A 23296-nucleotide genomic window follows, 5' to 3' on the forward strand; every position below is an offset into this window, starting at 1 on the left:
TCTACATTTCGAGGTGTACTGTGTTCACAGTTTCATATCTATACTTGTTGGTAATTCTTTTATAGACGGATCTAATTCTCCTTTTCATTACTATTTTCCTTGGAATCTCTGACTCGAATTCCTTCTTCCCAATCACCACTCTTCCCTCCTCGTTTTCGAACAACTCTGGCTTCACCGATCACCATCCCCTTGTCCACAGCTTTACACATATCATACACTGTAAGGGCAGCACCCAATACAGACGTCATTGCCTCCATTTCCACCCCTGTTCGTCCAAGGCAGCTAACGCTCGATGTAACGAGAATACTGCCGTGAACTCCATTGTCTACCCTGTTCTTCTCATTTGGCATACTCCCTTCTGGATGAGGCGGACATATGGCCACATCTACTTCAATACCAGTTATTCCCAGACCGGGGTGAGCCAGTGGGATAATATCCGCTGCCTTCTTAGCGGCCATAATGCCTGCTATGCGTGCAACAGACAGCACATCTCCCTTTTTCATAAGGCTGTCGCCAGTAGTTAGAAGTGATATAGGGGTCGGATTGGAGAATGTAACTCGGCACACAGCAGTCGCCAAACGATTCGTTTCTGGCTTATGACCTATTGATGTCATATGGACGGTTTCGTTTGGAGTAAGATGGGGAAGCTTTGCATGGGATGTGGTTGGAAGGTCACGAATGGTGTTATCTTTGGTCGGTTTTGATTGCGATGAAGCTGAAGGCGGCAGTTCTACGCCTGTCGAGGATTTCCGAGTAGAATATAAACGGGGGGATTGCCCCATTGACCTGTCGATACCTAGGAGATGGGTTGGAATAGACTGCCACAACCGAAGGGGTGAGATTAATGTTCGGGCTCTTCTTTTAACCGGAGGGTGATGATTGTAATGGTGAATATTCCTAGGAGTAGTTTCATCTATAGCAAAGCTGATCTTAGTAATTGTAGTTGAAATTTGAGGAACCCAATGCCTATAAGTGTATATCTGGACGTATATACAACCAATCATATAAAACTAATGATGGTCTCATAATTTTTCATGGTATCATAAAGGGGAGTACATAGATAGGTGGTTATATATCATCGTAAAAATGAGAAAAGGAAAAGAGGAGTAATCCTACCCACCAATCAGTATCATGGGACGGTTCTTCATATTCTCCAAGATACCAATCCCGGCATGTTTTGCCTTCTTGCGCTTGACAGCGGCGCCAATTATATGCAAAAGTTCTCTCTCCCGCTCATTCACTGGATAGCCTTGGTCCTCAGCTCGAGCAGCCTGTCTAGCCGACTCGAGGAGGTTCAAAGACTGCAGAGCATCTTCATCTATTGGCTTGTTGTTATTTTCCTGCCGGATCATATCTCTTAGAGACACTTCTGTGTTGCCAAAGAGGCACACCTTCAGGTTCCCGTCGCTGGTGATCCGGAGACGGTTACATGTCCCGCAGAAATTATGTGTCATGCTAGTAATGAAGCCAACCTTCCCTTTGAAGCCTGGTACCCGATATGTCTTGCTGGTATCATTCTTATGATCGGGTACTTTCTCAAAACCCGGATACTTTGCTTTGATGACATCAAGCATCTCCTGGTAGGAGAACATCTTCCCTTTACTCCATTTGTTCCCGTCGAATGGCATATATTCAATGAATCGGACCTCGAGCGCCTTGTCACGGCCCAGCTCGACAAAGGGGAGTATCTCCCGGTCATTCATACCCCGCATGACCACACAGTTTATCTTTAGCTTAATACCAGCGCCGTGGCGTTCGTTTAGCTCTAATATCTTTTCGATACTCTTCATCACAGCTTCAAACCCTTTGCGTCTTGTCATGATCTGAAACTGGAAAGGATCTAGGGTATCGAGGCTCAAGTTGACTCCAGTCAGCCCTGCTTCAGCCATACTGTCAAGTTTCCGGTGGAGTGATATTCCGTTCGTAGTCAGACATAATTCTTTAAGCCCATCACGACGTAACTTGCCAATATCCTGCATCATCGGTAGTATGTCCTTGCGCACGGTAGGCTCTCCACCAGTCAGCCGTATCTTGGTCACTCCCTGTGATACAAACAAGGTCGAAAGGTACACGATTTCTGGTGTAGTAAGCAGATGTTCCGGCGGTGAAAGCGGGACGCCTTCTTCTGGCATGCAATAGAGACACCGCAGATTGCAGCGCTCGGTGATGCTGATCCGAAGATAATCATGTTGCCGGCTAAAAGTATCTGTCAAGAAGGAGGAGAACGGCCTTGCATCCTTGAGCGAGTCAAGTCGAGACGATGGTGGTTGAAGTTCGGGCGAGGGTCGAGGTGGTACATCGAGCGAAGGCGGCCGGAAAGATGGCTCCTTGGACACTGCCTGGCCACAACTGCTCGAATACCTGCGCAAACACTGGCTCTGCAGCGGTATACCGGGGTACCGAGCTCGCCCTGCAATGCGGCTGCAATGGGCGGCCATGGTGAAGGAAACCCTGCGATGGGTTGGAGCGAGGGGAAACCGGGCTATGCAGATGTTATGGCATTTTACAGACACCCACATCAAACAGCTCTCAGCTCTCAGCTCTGCGGCATCTTAAGGACAGGGCCCCTTCGTGTCTCAGCTTCACTTAATCTTCCTGTGTCATCATGTTTGTCGTTTCGTCGTCCGTCTCCGCAAATATACGAATCCCTTCCAGGATCGACTCTGGAGGGCCGAATAGCCGCGGTCACGTGAATGGCGGAGTTCGGCTTTAAGGTTAGCCGAAGATTAACGACAAGCCGAGCCGCCGGAGGTAAAAACATCGACATGATAAGGTGCATAGAGGAGATACCACTATTGATCTACTGGACGTTTAAATGTACGATTCTCTTTGCCGCCAACTAGTGGGCTCGTCTCCTTGGCTCAGCCGTTTGACATCTTTCTATTAATTCAGCTAAGGACATATTCACAGGGTACTGGTAACCAACTATCAAACTGCTGGGCCAAAAAGGGGAACCCCCTGGTTGGCTGCAGAGAGAGTCATTATATCATTGATGCTAACCAATGACATGGGACACTTCTTCGTTTCCAATATGTCTCCAGATTTCCCTTGCCGGTAAACCCGTCCGACAGACATGTGACTGTATCTTATATTTGAAAGGAGTACCGTCCGGGTAAGATACGCTATATGACAGTAAAAGGCCCTCTCCAAGGAGGAGTGAGCTTCCGCGTCTTCCTGGTCCTGATAAAAACCAATGCCCCTTGTTCATAGGTGGGTATACCCACCTTGGTCCTGGTAAGCCCGCGAGAAATGGGTTCTTGACAGGCGGACCATCTTCCAGGGTATCACCTTCGATGTCACAACCTTTCGCTGGGTTGAGTCTGATGCGAGCGTTCTCCGGAAGGAAACGCAGAGTCATTCCCGCGAAAAAAGGCTGTGTCTGGTACAATCTACGTGGTAAGCGTAGTAGTTAACCTGTCAGGTAGTTGTATTGTTGATCGTCTGACGTCTTGTCGGGACGTCGCGACGTTGTAACTAAATAGCTAGCTGACTAAATACATAACTAAGCATATGGATGTAACAGATCGTCCAGGACGAGGGACAACTTGAGGGGAATCTGGCCAGCTATGTCTCTGGTCTTATCCTCACAAGCAGCAGCCCTAAGATAGGTGCAACCCCAAGCTGTGACGGCCCTGAAATAAGGATTTGTAATCTCAGCGTAATTATCTTTCCATAACTGAGACTCGTACGTAGGATTCTATGTCCTCAGGTGTAGGCGCGTAATCCGGCCCTGGAGGAGGTTGTGGTGGGCCTCAAGTCCTAGCAACACGGGGGAGTTTTGGTATCCCATTAGGACCTCCTGAGGCGAGTACCTGGTGCCTGTGAGTAGGCGTGAGTTAACCAGTCTAGAGGCCTTAGGTAGTAAGGAGTCCCACTGAGTTAGACAGCTCCAGGTCTGCGGAAGCGATCTAGGATAGTCTGCTACTGGCAAGCTGACCTCAAACATGCCTACTTCTCTATACCCGTCCATCCTGACGACCGGTATATCTTGGCTTTCAACATCCCGGGACTAGGACAGGTTCAACCTACTAGACTGCCCCAAGGGACCAAAGGAGTCTATGATGTCTATTGTTACTGGTTCTATCCCTGCTTGCCCCAGTGCCCACTCCTATCATGGGCCTGTTCCAGTGTGTTTCTAACCTGAGATTCCGGGATCTAAGTGGCGGGGATCTATCTACGTTACCGTGTACAGACCTAATCCAACACCGCATTACCCTAAAGGAGGGACATAAGCCATATTCTGTTCGCTCTCAAAAGTGGCAACGGGCTCCGTGGGGGCGTTTTTGAACCTACTATTATAGCGAACGGCCGTCTCTCTCCGTGGTCCTAATGGGATACCAAAACTCTCCAGTGTTGCTAGGACTTGAGGGCCCGCCACAACCTCCTCCAGGGCCCTCCTGGGTCTGATCATACCCTGGGCCCGTTTGTACAGTGTCCCTCTAGTTTCCTTGGAAATAAAATAGAAAATTTAGAAATAACGTTATAGATCTGTCGATACACGGGAGGATCGGGTAGCATCCCCAGGCCCAGGGGGTGGCGCTTCTCCCTCTCTGCTTATCATATAGCCATCGAATACCCGCAATTTGGCGGGCACGGGTCGTACCACCCACACGGGCAGCATTAGAACGGGCCTCCCTAACAGGGGTCATAATGCGGTCATGGACCCGCCCCATCTGCTGGTATAAAGCTGGAGCCACACTCCATCCAGCATTCTCAAGGCCAAAAATGGCCATTTTGAGATGCATAAATTGTTTCATACCGACGTCCCATGCGACGACATTCGGCACAAGTTCCCCTAGTTCCTCCTAAAACACACGGCCGCAACAGGCAAATGGCACTGACAGCGCCCGACCTAGCATCCACGATGGCGCAAACGACAAGTACATGTTCTTGCCATTCATTCACTATGGGAGTATTCAACCGTCTAAGTGTCTGCTTGCGGTTATGTTCTTGCGGCTCGGGTGGAAAGGTCGGTATATGACATTGTTAGGCCTTGTTCAAATCAAGATACAGAGGCATGTGTTTCGGCTTGATGCATATAGGAGAGCCTTGGAGTTATCCTCCACATTGCCTCTCTCAAAAAGTTATTATATTCAGCAATGGTAACAGGCGGAGAGTCTTGTGTCAATGATATAGCGACTCTCTCTGCAGCAAATTGAGGGCTTCCCCTTTTTGGCTCCGCGGTTTGATACCTTGCTGAGGCAGCCATAGGAACTAACTCGCATGAAGGACAGCGAGAAGCGAAGGTTTCTGGTTCAGCCACTGACTGAATGGGAGGCGAAAAAAGTGTCTGGTTAGGACTATAAGCTGCAACAGCGTCTCGAGAGACTTGACCACTAGCTCTGATTGCATTGACCAAATTTCCACCAGCAGCCGCATGGGCTGGAGAACCCTTCTTCGCCGCCTGTAATGACACTTCGGAGTAACAGTGGGGCCTACGTCGACAATCTTGTAGGTTAAGGAGTCTTTACTTCCCCCATAGCGCCTATTTGTAGGTCAGCACCTCAACCACCTTCTTCACAATACCAGGGGTAGTCACATACCTTCAGGGCAAGCCTGTACTCCGCCACGATGCTGGAGCCTGCAAATCACTGAGGAAATATTGATTAAACAGGTCTGAGTCCCAGATTTCATGAAAATGGTGACATATTTATAGCTAAGCATCGGGCCAGGAACGCTATTTCTCCAGGGTGATTAACTATGAGTATTCACACTTGGTCAGGGCGAAGAAGCAGGTATCAAGTAGTCACTCTGGGCATTCACTGCCGTCATCAGGCCCTATAGAGGCTGATGGTAAAGAATCAGATTAAGCTATTATGTACAAGCAACAGGGTATCATTTCATTTGTTGCTCTTTCGCTTCTTTTGTTTTATACATATTACATCGAGTGAGGGAGAGGTTCGTTAAAATAAAGTAGATCAACAGAAAAACTTATACACTCTCTTCCACGTTGGCCAGGACAATCTTTCAGCCCGTTCTTCTGCTATCAGATGAGCCAGGTTAAGGTCACGGCGCCCGGTGACTAGGTCCATATCCTTTGCTCGAACAAAGGATGTGCGATGCCATAGCTTATACGTGATGTAAAAAGCGATCACAACTGGGGCAGCCAGGTAGGTTGAGAACCAGTTCTTGACACGCCCTGCGGCTGATAGCTCAGAGTAGCCGATAGGTGCGAAGCCTGTCCAGAATTGGGCAATGAGAACAATGCAGTTGATTGCGAAACCGATGCAGGAACCAATCACGCCTCCCTGGGCCTGGAAGGGAAGGTCATCGACACTCTGGCCTTGTGCTTTAAGGCCTTGACGGAATCGGATGTGCGCTAGACAGATAGATCCCCAGGTAAATACTGAGGAAAGACCGGAGATAGCCAACATCCAGGTAAAGGCGTCTTGTTGCTTGTCTGAAGCAGCCAGGAATCCAAACAGTCCACAGGTTGAGGCAGCAGCAATGGCGATTAGCGGCCGGCCTTTGCGGTCGATATATGACAGGAATCGAGGAGCCTGGCGTTGCTCTGCCAGTGCAGCCAGTGTTCGAGAAGAGCCGTAGATGGCAGCATTTCCAACAGATAAAACGGAGATCATGATGACGACGTTCATAACAGAGTCAAGGCCGATGATGCCGGCATCCTGTATAGCAATCACAAAGGGAGAAGCCTTGATGTCGGCACTCCCTGATCCGTTCAGTAGTCTCTGATCAGTGTATGGCACCAGCAGGCCAACAACGGTCATGGAGACCATGTAAAACAAGACGATACGCCGGAAAACCTGCTTGACAGCGGTTGGGATGGACTTGCGAGGGTTGCTGGTCTCTGCTGCAGCCAGACCGACAAGCTCTCCTCCGCCAAAGGTGAAGGCGGCTGTAACAAAGACACTGCAGAGGCCTTTGAATCCGTTGTTGAACGCACCGGGATCCCTCCAGAATTTACCTCCAATGTACTCTCCGTTTGGACCACCGCCGCAGTTGATAGTGATTCCAAGGATACTAAAAAGGATTCGTTAGTATGATGCCCCTTAATTCTTTAGTCACGGTATCAACGAGGTTGGGATGCATACATGAACCCTATGATCGCAACGACCTTTATTATGGAGAAGATAAACTCTGCCTCGCCGTACCCTCTGACCCCAAACATGTTGATGCAGACAATGAGGGTGTAGAATATGGCGACCCAGGCCGCAGGAGAGACATTAGACTTCCAATATCCAACTGTAATCGCAGCAGAGACGATCTCAAGCGGTAGAAGGGTCAGCCACATGATAGCGTAGTTCCATCCCATAGCGAAACCCCAGGCTGGATCGATGAAACGAGTAGAGTAGTGTGAGAAGGATCCGGCGACGGGGAAACAGACGGCGAGTTCACCAAGGGCGTGGATAGTAGCGTAGAGCATTATGCCAACGAGACAGAAAGATATCACGACTGATGCGGGCCCTCCAGTGGCCAGCGCCTTGCCAGAGCCGACGAACAGCCCGGTTCCTACAGCAAGCCATATTAGTTAACGACAACGTCGCAAAAGCGAGGAAACTAAGGACGCAGCTCACCGATAGATCCTCCTATAGCGATCATCTGAAGATGTCTAGACTTCAGCGCTCGCCGCAGAGGCGAAGCGGCCGTTGCGGCTGCAGCCTGCTCTGCATCGAAATGGCTGTCCGCGTTCGCTGGCCGCGAAAAGTATGCATTGGGATCTCGTCTGAAGCTGTCGATAAAGCGAGTTCGAAAACTTGCGACTGAGTTCTTTCGCGGCTCATCCTCGAGAGATATGCTATTCGCATGCTCTGAGATGCCAAATTTGCCATCGTCAGCCCCGTTCAACTCGTACTGGTCTCCCGCCATGGTCCTGCTGTGTTCTCCCTTCCAGGGGCTCAGCTACTTTAAGAGAAGCTATAAGACCTTTACGGCCATGGACACACGCCAGAGTCCCTTGGATCGAAGGTAGTTAGATGGTAGCTCTTCTATTCTCCGAGATCCAGGTTGGGCCGCAGGGGAGGGATGCCAGCCCTTTTATCAATTTTTTTTACGACGACTCCGGACGTATATGACACACAACTGAAGGACCTCTGGGAGCGCGGGGGCGTCTAAACCGGGGTCCGATAGCAAGCTTGATATTGCCGACCAATGGCCAGCGTTCCAATCCCTTCCCTGGACCGGGGTCTGGAGGCCCCAATGTCTCCCCAGTTGTGCCGACATGGGGTCCTCTAGTGCCCTTTTTCGCTGATATTTCCCGTCGCCCGTCGCAGCTAATTGGCCAGCAGGATGTAACTCCCTGACGAAAGTGTCGAAGCAAGTTCTCGCTCGTCAAGTAATAACCGTCTGGGTGCTAGTTATCCTATTCTCATCTCTGTCTGCCCCCTGGAGTTGGTGACGATGTCTCGGGGCCGGGGAAGTCGAAGGCTCCTCGAGGGCACCGGAAATCTGACCCTCAAATCTCGTCTAGTGGAGCTTTGCGCTGGCACCGGTGGCGTCTCAGCATCCTCACGCCAGGACCCCTAGCATCTTCTTGTGGATAGGAATTTTTGCCGGTTGTCACAAGCTGGTGAAGAGCGTGGTGGTTGGCGGTGTTGTGGCAGCTCGATATAATTATAGAAACTATATGCTGCTGAAGCGGCCAGCATCAAGGACCCCCCTTTTGGCCCGAATTCAAATATCTGTATCCCATCTGTCCATCCTGTCTGCATTTCAAACTGTCGACTTTCCGGCCTTCAAGCCTTTCTGTGTCGTACAGGCCGTCTGCAAGGGCGCTCAGAGCCATGGTTCAACCCGTCGTTACGAGCCGCACGAAGGTTTATCCTCCGGATAACCGCCATATCAAGCCAATCGCCGGTTTTTCGTACTGAAGTCTCTCGTCTTTGCTTTTGCCGGAGTCACTTTCACGCTGATTGATAATCACGATTTTCCCCTTCTGTCACTGGGCGGCTTGTCTTCGGCGTTGTGCTGCGATGATCCATTATTACGACGCTGAGCTCTCCACTGATCGGTCCCATGTCTCTTGCTAGCGGGATATTCTTCGTCCTATGGGTTTTTTCCAAGGGTCACAAGCCAAACTAGCATTTTCCAGAAGCAGCGGATGTCCTGCCGAAGCATTATTGAGGGTGCTGGGATCTGAGCCGTGATCGTGATGGTGGATGAGGTTGGATGTTGTTGTGATGAAAGCGACTTCAACATAACTACTCCGAAGATTGGGTTGATATCTACGAACTACAACACACACTGCGTTGCAATGCACCGGAGAGACAACTACATTCATCTGATACTCAAATATGTCACCGGCCGAGACTAGGACCCAGTAACGATTCTTCTCCCCATACATCTTTCGGGTTCTCCATAATTCTCCATCGCGAACTCCATATATCAAAACAGGCCGGTGGAGGCCTCGGGGACAGCAGAACATTGCAGAGACTTGCAGAGAAAGCCGTCTTTGTAATTCTCTAACAAAAATACGGACGCCCTGTCAACTCAAAAATATGGGCTTGGTCTTCATAGCCATCTTCCAGACGTCTCTTTCGGCGAGTGAAGACCATGATATCAGGCCAAAAGAGCCTAGTTTCCGCCCTTTCAGCGGATATTATCATCAGACACAGATCCAGATGCATTTCGAGACGAGATCAAATTCCCGGGGAAACCCATTCCCCATATTCATCCATCTCCAGATCCAACCGATTATTCATGGCTTAGTTTGTTGTCCGCACTGTGTGCTCCGCATGTGCGAATATCCGCTGGAGCTAGGCTAAGCAATCATCTTCCGGACTCGTTTCTGCAGGCTGGCCTCGAACTGGTCAACTCCATCCTCTTGCAGCTGCAGCTTGCCAGCCTTGAGCACAACGACATCTCGGCGTTGGGATTCATCCACAGCTGTCGCTCCGCGGCCCTTGGCTTCATGCTCTGCCATTCCACCGCTGCCGTCATCGTCGCCCTCTAGGTTCTCCTTGCCTTCGATCACCTTCCGAACAAGGTATCGATCGTGGGAGACTAGCAGCAGGGCTCCGTTATATGACGAGAGAGCTGCAGCCAGGGCAAGGACGGTGTGGAAATCAAGATGCGTCGTGATCTCGTCGAGCACCAAGATATGTGGCATCGGCCAAAGGATTCGAGCAAGGGCAAGCCGAACCAGCTGTCCACCCGACAGCTGGCAAACGGGGACATCTGACGCCGTCCGTCCAGGTAATCCCAGCGAACTGAGCATGCCTCTGACTTCTCCTTCATCAAGCACGCCTTCTGTCTCCCTGCAAAGTAGGCTCAGTCCCGTCTCCGTTGGCGACGATCTGCCGAGCTCCTGAAGCTCCTCGACCGAGTGTTGGGAGTAGTATCCCAGCTTCAGTCGAGGGTGTCGAGATAGCTTCCCCTGTGTTGGCTCGTTGGTTCCCACTAGAATTTTCAATAACGTCGACTTGCCACATCCGTTGAGACCCAAGATACCTACGCGGTCGCCCATGTGCATGACCAGATCAATGGAATTGAGCACAACAGGGCCGCTGTGTTTATACTGAAATGTCACACCTTCAAGTGAGAGCAGCGGTCCCGGGAACCTCAGGTCGGGCGCCTCTGGAAGGTCGATTGATACCCCCTTCTCGTCCGCCGGGACCTCAATCTCAGCTCGCATAGAGTCATGCCATCCAACACGGTCACGGCTCAGCTTGAATCTGCCTCCTGTTGCGCTTACCTGTACCCCCATTCGATCGTCCAACTTCTTCTGTCTGGATTTGGCCATTCGCAGCTTATTATCGTCTCCTGTCTTCTTGCCTATCTTCATGTTGTTCTTGATCGTATTCTCAATATGTGCCGTCTGTCGTTCCTGCGCCTCCTTCATACGCCCCCAGTAAAGCTTTTGAGACTCTCGATCTTGCTCATATGCAGACACATTGCCCTTAAAGTAGGTAAGTGTCTTGTCCCTAAGGATTATAAGTTCCTCGCATATATTATTGAGGAACGCCCGGTCATGAGAAACCACTACCACTGTCTTATCGGAATTCTCCTGCATTCGACTGAGGTAAGTTTCCAGCCATATAACACCGAGCATATCAAGGAAGTTAGTTGGCTCATCCAAAATCATGATATCCGCACTTTGGATCAATGCTCCAGCCAGCATACATCGCATACGCCAGCCTCCTGATAGAGAGAGGAATGGTCGATCAAAATCAGTGTCCTTAAAGCCTAGACCTAGAAGAACCTTCCGGGCTTCTTGGTCCAAGTCTACAACATTCATCTAAATATATATCCACTTAGCACATAGTATATTTATGTCAGTCCTAAGGCACTTACACTTTCAAACTGTGCCTCCACATCAGCAAGTAACTCAACCGCTGCCTGGGTCTCTTGTTCAATTCTGGAGGCATCCAAGGTGGTAAGGTCATCATTGAGGCTATTCGCTATCAGTGGCCATGCTCTTGCTTTGAGTATGGAAACTCATCCGCTTACCGCTCTGCTGACTCTTCAAGCCTATTTTCCGCTGTTTTCAAGTCCTTTCTTGCTTGTAGCCCCCTAGCGCCGCTCCTCAGACTTGCATTCTTCTGAGCCAGAAACAGTTGGTGCTGACAAGTTTCATGCCGTAGTTGTCTGATGGCCTTTGCCGGTGCTAGGGGGTCTTCATGGTCTTCCAGCGCCTGTGATAGAACTTTCACCAATACCTTCAGCTTCACTCACTCAGGATCAAAGGTTGACAGAAAATTACATACTCTTTACTTTCCTTGTGATCTCATTCCGTGATGTATCACTTTGCACAACTTGCTGTAAGACAGTCTTTGGCTCCTTCTTTGACGATTCATCATTGACTCGTAATGCTGATATACCCCTAATGGCCGACGATGCCGGATCAGAATCGATGTCAGCTTCAACATCAGTTTGCTGGAGAATTGCAATCTTGACACGCTCAGGCAGCCCGGGTATCAGCCTATCGGCCATGGCTCGGAGTAGGGCTATTCAGATATGTCAATACCAGGTGTTATATCCGCCCACAAGAATACAGGGGTTAGCCTCACTTGACTTCCCCGTCCCATTTCGACCAACAAGGCCATAATGGACTCCAGCCTTTAAACGAAGATTCGCGCCAGTGAGAATCTCTATTCCTAGGCCAGCTTTCTCCTTCTTTCGGGCCTTCGCCTTTCCTGCCCCTGAATGCTCTGCATCCTGACTCTGAGATGGGCGAGAGGCAATAAGTATGTCTAGCCCCTGAATGTCAATCTAGATAGAAGTTAGTAACTATCGAAATTATAAGTTCTACATAGATATGGATATACCTCTCCCGAACCCTTGCCCTCGGCTAGATGGAACCGAGTTTGTTTGCAGGACGCAACGATGACAGGTTCTTGTCTTCCAGAGGTCATAATTAGTATCTTGGGTTGATCAACTAACTACGTGTGAGCATCTGGATATAATTCCATCCCGTCAGGAGTAAAAAGACTCCTTTTATATAGTTCAGCTTCGCGATGTTGAAATTGCACATTATTGGAAGCGACATAAGCGGAGACCCGATTGGGCTTTTGGTCCATGAAGCCGCATTTTCAGCCAATAAGAATTTAGAATTATAAATAGCCATAAGGTTTACTAGTGTCAAATGTTCTGCTTAGTCAGCTCCCGCCTATTCGAACTACAGACATAAAGGATGACTAATCCTGACATTAACTTTCATAAATGTTAACTTAATTCCACGTGACCGTGTTCCTGCCCAGGTGCCCGAAACGCGTTTGATCGCGGCTTTTGTCGTAGTTAAATTAACTAACTAGTTGCTATTTGGCTGCTTCAGGTCATCTCATCATCGCAAGAGGGCAAACGAAAAGACATTGAACACCAGATAACTCTTCGTTGACTATCGGGATCCCTGGAGTCCGGAAAAACCTTTATACTAATTCAGTTACGAGCGGCGTGGTACGAACCAAACGGCCATGAGTGACGACGGGTGGCCCAAAGGCCAAGATTATGATGACGATTCCAGCGGTGAAGACACACCAGAGATCACGAGTATCAAGAAAAGGATTCATCAAGCACTACGCTCAATTGATTCAAAGGGCGACTTTGCTTGTTTCCGTGGTCTAAATGGGATCCTTGACCCAAACCTCCATATCAATGGCCTAGACCGGGCGGTGAAGCTGCCTCTGTCCCCCGACGATGCCAACGCCATTATCGATGTCTGTCACAGAAGTCCGTTCGGAAAGGGTGAAGAGACGCTAGTTGACACCTCTGTGCGGAAATGCTGGGAGCTCAACACCACCGAGTTCGATATCAAGGCTCCCGGATGGGCCAACTACATGAAAAAGATTATCGCTGATGTCGGCAAGGCGCTGGGTGTTGCCGATAAGGTAGGCTCGATCAGAGCAGACCCTTACAAGCTTCTTATCTACGAAAAGGACGCATTCTTCCTATCCCATCAGGACTCTCCAAAAGCAGATGGGATGTTTGCTACTTTGGTCGTCTGCTTGCCTACAGAACACGAAGGAGGTGAAATTGTCCTCAACCATCGGGGCAAGAGCATGCAGTTCAAAACATCCACCACATCAATGGCCGGATTCTCATATGCTGCATGGTATTCGGATGTCTTCCACGAGATCAAACCCATCACCAGTGGACATCGTCTGGTCCTAACCTACAATTTGATTCTCGAAGGTACGGACAATGTACCGTCGGCTCCTAGCTCAGAGTCTAGTGCATTGAGAAATGTGTTAAAATTTTGGGAGCCCAGAGCCGAAGACGAAGGCCCGTATTTGCTATTGTACAAGCTTTCGCACATGTACACAGACTCTAGCCTGAGTTTCCAGTCGATGAAAGGCTCAGACCGCCCCCGTATGGCTGAACTCCAGGCAGCCTGTGAGGAACTAGGCTTCAACCTTTACTTAGGAAATGTAGAGCGAGAAGTTAGGGGCTCATGCGATGATTACACAAATTCTCAGGGCTATTATGAGATTCAGGATACCATTGATGATAGCACCATCATGAAACCGGTAATCGACTCGCAAGGAAATCCCGTATGCGGCGAGATTCCTGTTAAGAATTGGGAGTATATCCAAATGAATGTCCTACGTGGAATCCCTACGGATGAGGATTACTCGGGGTATACAGGAAACGAAGGCACATCTGTGTGCCACTTCTATCGAAATACGGTGGGTTGGGGCAAACTTTTAATATCTCTTATATTACTTGATACGCTGATACTACGAAAAAGGCTGTCGTTATCGTCCCCAAAAGACTTGATGTTTATTTTCGCTTCCGAGGCATAAATGGAAGCAATCAGGAGAAACTGGCATCCTGGCTGAACAGGTTGTTGCTGCTAATAAAGGACCCCGAAAATACCGAATCACGCGAGGAGTTCAACCGCCTTGTAGAGCTGGTTCTGGGACACAATGAAGCTTACGAAAAATACCATGCAATTTCGAGACCTGGCTGGCGCGTAAGCAGTACCTTCAGGTATAAATTCTCCGATACTGTCCTTAGTATCATAGCCCAGGGACTCTACATGATCGGGAATAATGAATTATTCGAAAAAACGATAAAGCTACATGCAGCTTTTGTTTCTCCAGAGGTCTACCCATGCATTGCAGAGAACTTGGTCGGCCAGGAATACGAAATTGTGAAGAAAGCGTAAGTTTGCATGAAAGAGTCGAACTCCCGATTACTAAATTTTTGATGCTGAGAACCTCAGGCTTAATTATATCTTCCTACAAGCTCGGGATCACCCAGCGAAACAAGTCGTGGTGGCAACCGACCTTGTCTCAGCGTGCATTGACATTCCAGACGAGAGAAGGCCAGCCGAATGGGTTGATTTGCTATGTTGGCGGGAGCAAAAACTTGCCGGGCTTCTACCAAGACTACGAAATGGTACTCGGGATGAAGTAGACTCTATAGTCCGTATACTCACGTTATACCCGACAATTGAGAAACTTCAAGAGTGAGCTTACTGCATACCTTTAAATCTTATATCGCAAACGTTTCTCTAACTTGCATTTAAGTACAATCGCTTTACTACGACAGGTGGCCGCTTGTGGTATTACGGCATCATGTCTAGCTAAACTAGGAACCTCATATATAAACGGACATCTCCGTATGGAAGGGTTCCGTGCGTTCTACCGAAGAACTTTCGAAGATCTAGTCAAAGACTTCAATCTGGACCAAGGTCTCGAAGCAAAGCCCGTGAATAGTTTTGGGCCGCTCCGGACAAGCATACAATATAAATCCTCGGCCCTCAAGGGTGAAGATTTGATCAGTATTTACGAACAGTGTCTTGATTTCGATATACCCCTGTCCATTCTTCATGCTGGCATTATTCGTGCCATAAAACAGTCTCAGTCGCTTAAAATGGCCTTCCCCAATATAATTGTCCCTTTCCTTCGGGGTATAGTGTCAGGTTTGCCGGGTCGAACTGGCCATAAACAGGGATCCGCGGAGTCGACTTTCGTTCTAAGGGCGATCTTGGAATACGTTTTAAGATACGTCCGTCCGAGAAGTAACGCAGTGGCGAGCTGGAGACGCCCACCGGCGTCAAGCTGCAGATGCAATGACTGCACTGAGCTTAATGCATTCCTGGAAAGTCATACGCAAGAAGTACTTGAGCTGCGGATAAACTCGAGCCGTCGGTTTCATATACACCAGGCTCTTAACAAAGATCGGACAATTCGTCACGAAACTCGCCGCTCGGGTAATCCAAATACCTTGGTGATTACCAAGCTCGAAAACCCAGCCACCATGTGGAAGAGTAGGGCTGTTGATGCTGTGAAGAATATAAACAGTATTGTTTCTCCTACAGAGCTCGAAGAATTCCTCGGGTCCGCCCCATACAAGTCATTAATGGCTCTTGATATTGTTATCAAAGATCGCCCGATAGATGACTATATTGGGCACTCCAACTCTGAAGTCAGTGGGAGAAAACGCTCGGCGACTTCAGATTTAAATCCTGAAGGAGCTTCTAGTGTGGTACATGACACTGAAGTGATTGATTTAACCTGATATTGGACGCTATCAACACGGGCTAGTTGTGCAGCATGGGTCATATAGAATTTATCTCCCCACGCTACTTAATTTTTTTTTTTTTTTTTTTTTTGAATCAGTCCATGCAAAAGCCGTGAATGTTTTCGAGTTTGGCCTTTTCGGGGAGACGGGTGTTGGTAGTCAGTTGATTAGTTATTGTTATTATTACTGATATTTTGAGTTTTCCCCCTAAAAAGCAAAATCGGGTGTTGATATAAACAGTAACAAGTCCACTACCAGGTGTTACTCCAGCTCCCTGAAATATACTACTTAACCGCCCAATTAACTATTACTTTCAAGTATAACATGCCTTTTACTCTATCTGACGATGGTCGATTCGCCGCTACAGCGGGAGAGAAAGAGTTAAAAATCCATTCACTTAAAGGGGATGGGGATATCCGGCCAATCTCCCTGCAAGACTTGACAGGGCCTGTTAAACACCTACAATGGGCTACTGGAGAATCCAGAGAGCAATCCTTGCCTGGACAAAGGGATGAAAATACTACCATACAGCGCGTGTTGTGCGCCGGCGGGAATAAAATTTTTGTTCATGACGCCAACGAGGAGACATGGTCAGCCAAAATAGATGCCGGGGAGATTACAGGGCTGGCCCATGTGAGCTTCTCTCAATCAGGCGATGAGATCATTGTTATACCTGAATTCAACACCCATTTGACGATATTCTCTCTCACATCAGGCCATCAGCGAGTTATCAAATGCCCAAAGTTTGCGGGGCATTCAACCTACGCATTTCGCCCAAGCTCTGGACATCTCGCGGTGTTGACTAAAGGGAATACAGGAGATATTCTATCATTACATGAAGTTGGATCCCATGAAGTTATTACAGCTGTCAATCTCCCTACTACGGACGCAAGGGGCCTGAAATGGAGCCCTGATGGTAATTGGATAGCAGTGTGGGATACCGCAAGCCAAGGCACTATGGTAGTAATTTACACAGCCGATGGTCAGCGATTTAGGAGTTATGAAGGATCTAGCACCGGTGACGATGACCATGACTTTGGTGTCAGAACTGTTGAATGGAGTCCAGATTCTCAGCTTTTGGCCATTGGCAAACATGATGGCACTGTTGAGCTGATAAGTGGGACAGCGGTATGTCTTTCCATTCTATGGCGCAATAAAATAAACAATAATGCTTACTTTGGTGGAAATCAACAGTTCGTGCTTATAGCTGTATTAGGAGATCCAACCACAGAGCCTATTGGGCGTGATGTGTATGTTGAACAGGAGTCGACGATACCAGATATCACGGATTACATGTTGGCTCCAGAATCACCTGTGTTTCCATATACCTACAACCTATCGGCAGAAGACCGCATCGTCTCCAACATATCATTTAACCCCACAAGCAGTGCAGCTGTGACTATTGACGAAAGTATGCCCAACATAGCTTGGATGTGGTCTGTTGAGGGCAGCAAGCCAACTCTGTCAGGAGCTCTTGTCCACAGCGCCAACATCAAGCAATTATGTTGGAACAGTGAGATCCCGGATCTCCTAATGACTATGAGCGGGGACGATACCACGATAGCAGTCCACCAGTGGCTCTGTGGCCGAAGTCCTCGCGGTGCGATAATCCGCAGTCTGCGAGGGCGAGCTGAAGTTGGCTGGATCAAGACAGACAAGGAGATGGGCGGCCTCTTCTGGGTGGGAGGGCAGCGAGGATACGAGATGGGATATCTCACTGGCACCGGTTCGTCGACTCAGCTGCACAAAGTGGCCGCCATCGATGATGCCGCAGAGCTTCTGCCTCCCCTGAGCGACGTTGACTTTCCTCTCACAAAGACCGAAAAATAAGAAAAAAATAAAGAAAAATAGAGTAAAAATAAATAATTACATAATACATTTTAAAGCGGCCATGTTTTGCATGACTAATGTTAAAACAGCACCATATAGACTAGTTAATATAGTTGACTAGGGCTTAGGGCTTTCCGCTTAGTCATACCCCACTTGGTAAATTTTTGGCGACGTCGAAAAGAAAGCCTGAAGTTGATTCTTTCGTGTCGCTGATTCTTCCCGTCGACAACGATCCGCAAGTTCATCCAAAATGGTCAGTATACCTGGTGTTGTTCACCGTGAGGCGAGCCTGCGCATAGGCGCATAGCTTTTATTGCGACTCCGGTACCTTTCCCCGACCTTCTGGCAGCGTTACTAACGGCTCGACGTACAGGCACCATCAGCATCCGCCGGAGGCAAGAAGCAAAAGAAGAAGTGGTCGAAGGGAAAGGGTAAGAGATATTCCTAGCACGGATATGAGGCGCGCTCGCTTGTACTGGGTTGTTTGGCGATGTTCAATTGAAGATGCGGCGGAAGAACGTCACGATAGACCGACTGTACAAGTTGTGAAATGAAGGAAAAAGAACGAATAGCTAATGCTCTGGACAGTCAAGGACAAGGCCGTCCACGCCGTCGTTCTCGACAAGACCACCTCCGAGAAGCTCTACAAGGATGTCCAGTCCTACCGATTGATCACTGTCGCAACCCTCGTCGACAGACTAAAGATCAACGGCTCCCTTGCCCGAAAGGCCCTTGCCGACCTCGAGGAGAAGGGTCAGATCAAGAAGGTTGTTGGACACTCTAAGATGAACATCTACAGTATGTCAACCCTTCTATCCGACCTACAGCACGCTAGATACTGTGGAATCGGATACATCAAAAGCTGTTCGTGGTGGAATAAACTAACGTCTTTCTCTTTAATCTAGCCCGTGCCGTTGCCGCCGAGTAAAGAAAACGCATTAGGATTTCTTTTCTGTCCTCCTTTTGTATTCCCCTGGCGTTACACCTTACGTTTACTTGACACGGTTCATCATCATCATGTAGCGACAACGAGAAATATTATGATGTTTTCTCGTTTTTTTCCTCTTCCATTAGTGCCTGCTCCCTTTCTATTCCATTGGGTGGAATGAAATGGGGAAAAAGGGGACCCTTTGCACGGTACGAATGAGGCTTAATGTTATTTAATGTTCAGCCATCCGAAAATGAAAACGGAATTAGAAAAAGGAAGACCGCTTCAGATATCACGCCAATCAAGCAAAAGTTGACAGCTTCAGAGTTACTATCGTATCGGATATAGGTCAATATGTTTCGGTTTGGTGCCCGCCACTCTATGTCCTGACATTGATGTGGTATATATAGAAGATGGGAGCCATTCAATGCTTTCCTCCCTTCTTCACACCCGGAGGATACGTAGGCTGGCTTTTAGCTGTCGTTCCTTTCTTCATCTCTGACCTCTTGGGCCTCGCTCCCTGGGCACTGGCACAGAGTTCTCTCTTCTCCCCTTTCTCATCTTCCCCATCGCGTATCAACTTGCCGACTTCAAAGTACTTATGGCTGTCAGCAAAGAAGTTCTGCCAGTGTAAAACCTGTCTTCTGACATTTGCTCGTGCCTCTCTTAACTCCTTCTCTCGTCGAATTTTCTTTTGGGCATTGGTCAATTCCTCGTCTGGGACATCTTCGATAGGCATATACATCTCCTCTAACCCGCGCAGGTCGGAGGTCAGGTCTTCTTTGAAACAACCGGATACAAATGCACGCGTTGCGTCTCGACCAGAAAAGAACCCATAGCCTCCTCCCGGGCCGTACATGCGTCGATTTGCAGAGACATCGTAGATGGTGTAGTTTACAGAGACATATACAGGGAGATTGGGGTCTGTGCCGTTGTATAGAGACAATTCCGAGCGAGAGAGGATGAGAGGACCTTTCTAGACAAGGGAGGGCGCATCAGTATATTTTTTCAAAGCACTTTCGCGGGTATGCAGTACTCACAAAGTATCTGAGCAACACTTGCGGCCTTGTAAACCACGGCCGTTGGTAACCCCATATTATTGAATCCGAAGTAATGTAGTAGGATAAACCCGATGATATGATAAAAACCAAGAATATAAAGCGTAATATATCGATAATCCCTATGCTGGGGCTGCTATCCTGCTCTGCCTTTGGCTCAGTTGGTTCAATCTGTTCGACTCCCTCATCTTCTTCATCACTTGTGTTCAATTCTTCCACAACTGCCGTCCTCCTACCGGGGTACACGCTGTCATCGAACTGACTCGAACCGCCTGCCTGAGGGTAATTGCTACCCTTGAAATAACTTTAGCTCATGCTTAAGTGCATATGATTTAGGGATTGGGATAGTGACCTTACCCTGGCTCTGTACCGTACATTGGCCATTGCCACACTCAAAAGCCTACTATGCAGTAGTTATACCCCGAGGCTGGCTTAAAGGGGCTATGGGGTTAGAACAAGGAACTGGTATTATGCTGGGCTTTGGAGTTGTTGATGTGGAAGTTTAGGATTATCAACCCGGAGCTGATCCTGGTCACATGTGCAATGACGCAGATAGTGACAAGTTAACCAGGTATTTAGATAAGACCAGCCGTAAAGATATACAAGTTGATGCCTGGAATTAAATTTAATCACAGGAGGGAATATTATATATATATATATATATGGATAGATAGGATCCTAATTATTGTCTATTTTTCAGCTTTAGGAACTACCTAGCCGTGTATATAGTGACAGCGCGACTTTAACTCTGACAGCTTTGAAACAGTTCATACAGTCTCCAGTTCTCGGCATTTTTTTAGTATTTCAAGTTAATATCAATGTTGCAAACAGATAGCCGCCCAATGCCACCGTCTATGGATTACTCTTGATCCCATGTTCTACTAAACACCTCGTTGAGCGCATCTTGAAACGTCCGGCAATTCATATCAATGAGTCCCTTCTTTTCTTTAGCATCAGGATTCTTGATCACGGAAACAAGACAGAGGTATCTAAAAATTATTCAAGTTAGCAGGAGTATTCGATAGTGAGACAGCGAAGGTGCGGGCCTACTTGTTCATTTCCATTAAATGAATCATGCATTTATCGTGAAGTATCACATGGCTTTCTGCTTCCGACACTTGCGGGCCCTTAGCCTTCCGGTCAGGGTGGTCCCAGGAGTATAGCTCGCTAATGTCAACGATCACATCAATGTAGTCGGAACACATCTCGTAACATGCCATGTCTACTGGTCTTGTGTCGGAGGCGATGTATATCTTGCTGAGAACGTCAAACAAATATGTTTTCTCCATGCCGGAGTTATTTGAGAGGATATTGATGAGATTTTCCAGTGTCGATAATTGGGGAATCAGCTTTTGAATAACCTTGCTAAAGGCCTCGAAAACCGAATAATCGTAGATTGATGTCAGGTAGTAGTGTATTGGTGCATTTTCGTATCCAGCGTCACTTAGCTCGTCAGAGATACGCTGGACGATGTCTTGAAACGTATCAGAGCGGTATTCTTCTGAGAGTCCATCTACCTTGTGGATAAAGACCTCAATGTTGATGTGTGGGTAGTATTGCTGGATCATGAGTATGGTCTTGTTCAGCCGAGTGACGGCTTCTAGGTAATCGTCCTGGGCATCTATCACCCAAACGAGGGCTCCCAGATTACTGAATAACTCCTCTTGATCAAATGATGGTTCTAGATACTCTAATTGTCCTGGGAAATCCCAAATCTGAAAATCCATGAAAGAACTATATCCATGTTAGGCATGCAGTAATACGATATAACATTGGATTGGCCTCGGGCAAAACTTACTGGATAGCATCCTTTTGGATACGTGTCGTAGATTCCAAAAATAGAGTCTCCGTCGGTGGCATCTTGTGGAATACAACGCTCTGAATGGAGGATTTTCCGCTTCTATAAGTAGCATTTCAGTACAATGTTACTTTGAAACAGGGGCAGCGGACACAAACCTTCGTAGACCCATCAGCAGAAGACGTGGCCGTGTTTCACGGAATTTTGGATTAGATATCTGAGCAGGCCGAGTGGCCGCTTGACTCTGGGGGACATTGGCCTGTAAATTTTCCTCAAGACTTAGCTGTGCCCTAGTTTTAATGACTGGAGGGTGACCATGTAGGAGGGATGTATTTGAATAGATAAGACGCTCCTGGCCTTGGTCTATGGCCGGGCGCGACCGTCTGGGTAGTGTGGCTGCCATGATATCATGCAAGAAAGGGGCTCAAATATACTCTAAGCAAGAAGAAATGGAACAGGGTATAGGTGACGGCCTGTCAAGAAGGAAGATAGGGATATACAGAGTCCTGGGGGTACATGAAGTTTTTTCAACAGGACATTGTACAGCGCCATATCACGGCCGAGCATAACATGTCCCAAACCGTCAAGTTTGATGTATCAAACCAGTCGACAATTCGGAGGATGAAGGGCCTGGAGCTATAGAATGTGGCATCTAAAGGGTATGGGACGTATCCATTCCACCGGATACCCTGACGCAAGGGTGGAGGAAGAAGCAAATGCAGGGCTGAACCAGAGAAGAAAAGGAAAACAAGAAAAAACAAGAAGAAAAAGCCGAGCTGGAAAAAGAAGATGACGGTCTCCCGAGCGAACATATTAATATAAACCGGCCAGGGCTAGATAGTCGTATCGCAACAAAGCCCGATGGCGTCTCCCGGAGCCGCCAATCGTATTGCATGTCAAAAAAGGGGAAATGTTCATGATCACCAGCATCACCAAGGGACGGTACCACACTGGCTGGGTTCGACCTTAACCCCGGAACGCGAAACAATAAGAGAGGACATTTCATATTTGGCGGGCTTAAGACACGCCCTGGACGTGCTTGGGTAGGCTAAACCGGGGAACAGAGAGCTCCATGATGGGGAAAGAGGAACGAGACAAGCCATCCACCAGAAAAAGGGGGGTTGGGCGATGAAAGGAAAACGAGAAGAAGAAAAATTGGACGAAGGGGAGGAGGAAGAATGGGGAAGAGTGGTGTCATACCTCCATTACTGCTAAGTTAATGAGCCTTTTCGCCTTGTCTTCAGCCCGCGGCACAACGGCAAGATCCAATAATTAGACCCAACGAGGGCGCAAAGGGCAGAGCGAGCCTGAAGGCTAAGAAAGCTGCACAAGCGGCTGAAAGGCCCCGGGATGCTGGGAGGTATCCTGTTAACTCTTGTCTAGGTAGAGCGGAAGAAGCAGCAGACATAGAAGGGATACAAAACACCGTAAACACACCGTGACTTGATCTGGTCAAATCGAGCAGGACAGGCAGTATCTCAATCGTCGATAAGCTCTGACACTGTGATTAGACGGCTCTATTTAATTAATCCAGGCGTTCTTTGGTCGTGGATACGATGTCCCCTGGATGGAACATGAACTGTACGACACTCCAGGAAGGGCAAAAGAGGCGGCTCCCGTATCGAAGGGCTGGTGGCGTGCAAGGTGAAGTGCCGTAGGTCGCCCAATAATTGGTAGCCAGACTAATAAGAGACCAGTAATAATTATAATATCGTGATAAATTGATTATCATGCGGATGAAATAGCGAACTAGTTATT

General features: G+C 48.2%; 8 protein-coding genes across 8 annotated transcripts; 3 read left to right on the plus strand and 5 right to left on the minus strand.

The window, feature by feature from the left end:
• Positions 1 to 71: 71 nt before the first annotated feature.
• Positions 72 to 2438, minus strand: ARB_02158 (uncharacterized protein; the record flags this gene model as incomplete). The annotated part of the gene is made up of 2 exons (XM_003011558.1): positions 72 to 966; positions 1117 to 2438. The coding sequence occupies 2 exons, from the start codon at positions 2436 to 2438 to the stop codon at positions 72 to 74; spliced, it is 2217 nt and encodes a 738-aa protein (XP_003011604.1).
• A 3480-nt stretch (positions 2439 to 5918) lies between these two features.
• Positions 5919 to 7827, minus strand: ARB_02159 (uncharacterized protein; the record flags this gene model as incomplete). Its single annotated transcript, XM_003011559.1, has 3 exons — positions 5919 to 6981; positions 7053 to 7470; positions 7536 to 7827. The coding sequence occupies 3 exons, from the start codon at positions 7825 to 7827 to the stop codon at positions 5919 to 5921; spliced, it is 1773 nt and encodes a 590-aa protein (XP_003011605.1).
• A 1891-nt stretch (positions 7828 to 9718) lies between these two features.
• ARB_02160 (uncharacterized protein) lies at positions 9719 to 12311 on the minus strand (the record flags this gene model as incomplete). The annotated part of the gene is made up of 6 exons (XM_003011560.1): positions 9719 to 11194; positions 11251 to 11350; positions 11407 to 11563; positions 11664 to 11903; positions 11967 to 12168; positions 12225 to 12311. The coding sequence occupies 6 exons, from the start codon at positions 12309 to 12311 to the stop codon at positions 9719 to 9721; spliced, it is 2262 nt and encodes a 753-aa protein (XP_003011606.1).
• A 558-nt stretch (positions 12312 to 12869) lies between these two features.
• ARB_02161 (uncharacterized protein) lies at positions 12870 to 15921 on the plus strand (the record flags this gene model as incomplete). Its single annotated transcript, XM_003011561.1, has 4 exons — positions 12870 to 14057; positions 14213 to 14559; positions 14621 to 14796; positions 14984 to 15921. 4 exons carry the CDS (start codon positions 12870 to 12872, stop codon positions 15919 to 15921), a joined length of 2649 nt encoding a protein of 882 aa, XP_003011607.1.
• Positions 15922 to 16248: 327 nt separating this feature from the next.
• Positions 16249 to 17754, plus strand: ARB_02162 (WD40 domain protein; the record flags this gene model as incomplete). The annotated part of the gene is made up of 1 exon (XM_003011562.1): positions 16249 to 17754. The coding sequence occupies one exon, from the start codon at positions 16249 to 16251 to the stop codon at positions 17752 to 17754; it is 1506 nt and encodes a 501-aa protein (XP_003011608.1).
• Positions 17755 to 18329: 575 nt separating this feature from the next.
• On the plus strand, positions 18330 to 18682 carry ARB_02163 (uncharacterized protein; the record flags this gene model as incomplete). The annotated part of the gene is made up of 2 exons (XM_003011563.1): positions 18330 to 18552; positions 18660 to 18682. The coding sequence occupies 2 exons, from the start codon at positions 18330 to 18332 to the stop codon at positions 18680 to 18682; spliced, it is 246 nt and encodes an 81-aa protein (XP_003011609.1).
• Positions 18683 to 19106: 424 nt separating this feature from the next.
• ARB_02164 (uncharacterized protein) lies at positions 19107 to 20124 on the minus strand (the record flags this gene model as incomplete). Its single annotated transcript, XM_003011564.1, has 3 exons — positions 19107 to 19658; positions 19723 to 19998; positions 20116 to 20124. 3 exons carry the CDS (start codon positions 20122 to 20124, stop codon positions 19107 to 19109), a joined length of 837 nt encoding a protein of 278 aa, XP_003011610.1.
• Positions 20125 to 20599: 475 nt separating this feature from the next.
• On the minus strand, positions 20600 to 22350 carry ARB_02165 (uncharacterized protein; the record flags this gene model as incomplete). The annotated part of the gene is made up of 5 exons (XM_003011565.1): positions 20600 to 20729; positions 20791 to 21474; positions 21539 to 21640; positions 21697 to 21901; positions 22083 to 22350. 5 exons carry the CDS (start codon positions 22348 to 22350, stop codon positions 20600 to 20602), a joined length of 1389 nt encoding a protein of 462 aa, XP_003011611.1.
• Between the last annotated feature and the right edge of the window lie 946 nt (positions 22351 to 23296).

This window comes from Trichophyton benhamiae (assembly GCF_000151125.1).
Source record: "Trichophyton benhamiae CBS 112371 chromosome Unknown Abenha-G-c-31b08.f1, whole genome shotgun sequence".
NCBI classification, from domain to species: domain Eukaryota; kingdom Fungi; phylum Ascomycota; class Eurotiomycetes; order Onygenales; family Arthrodermataceae; genus Trichophyton; species Trichophyton benhamiae.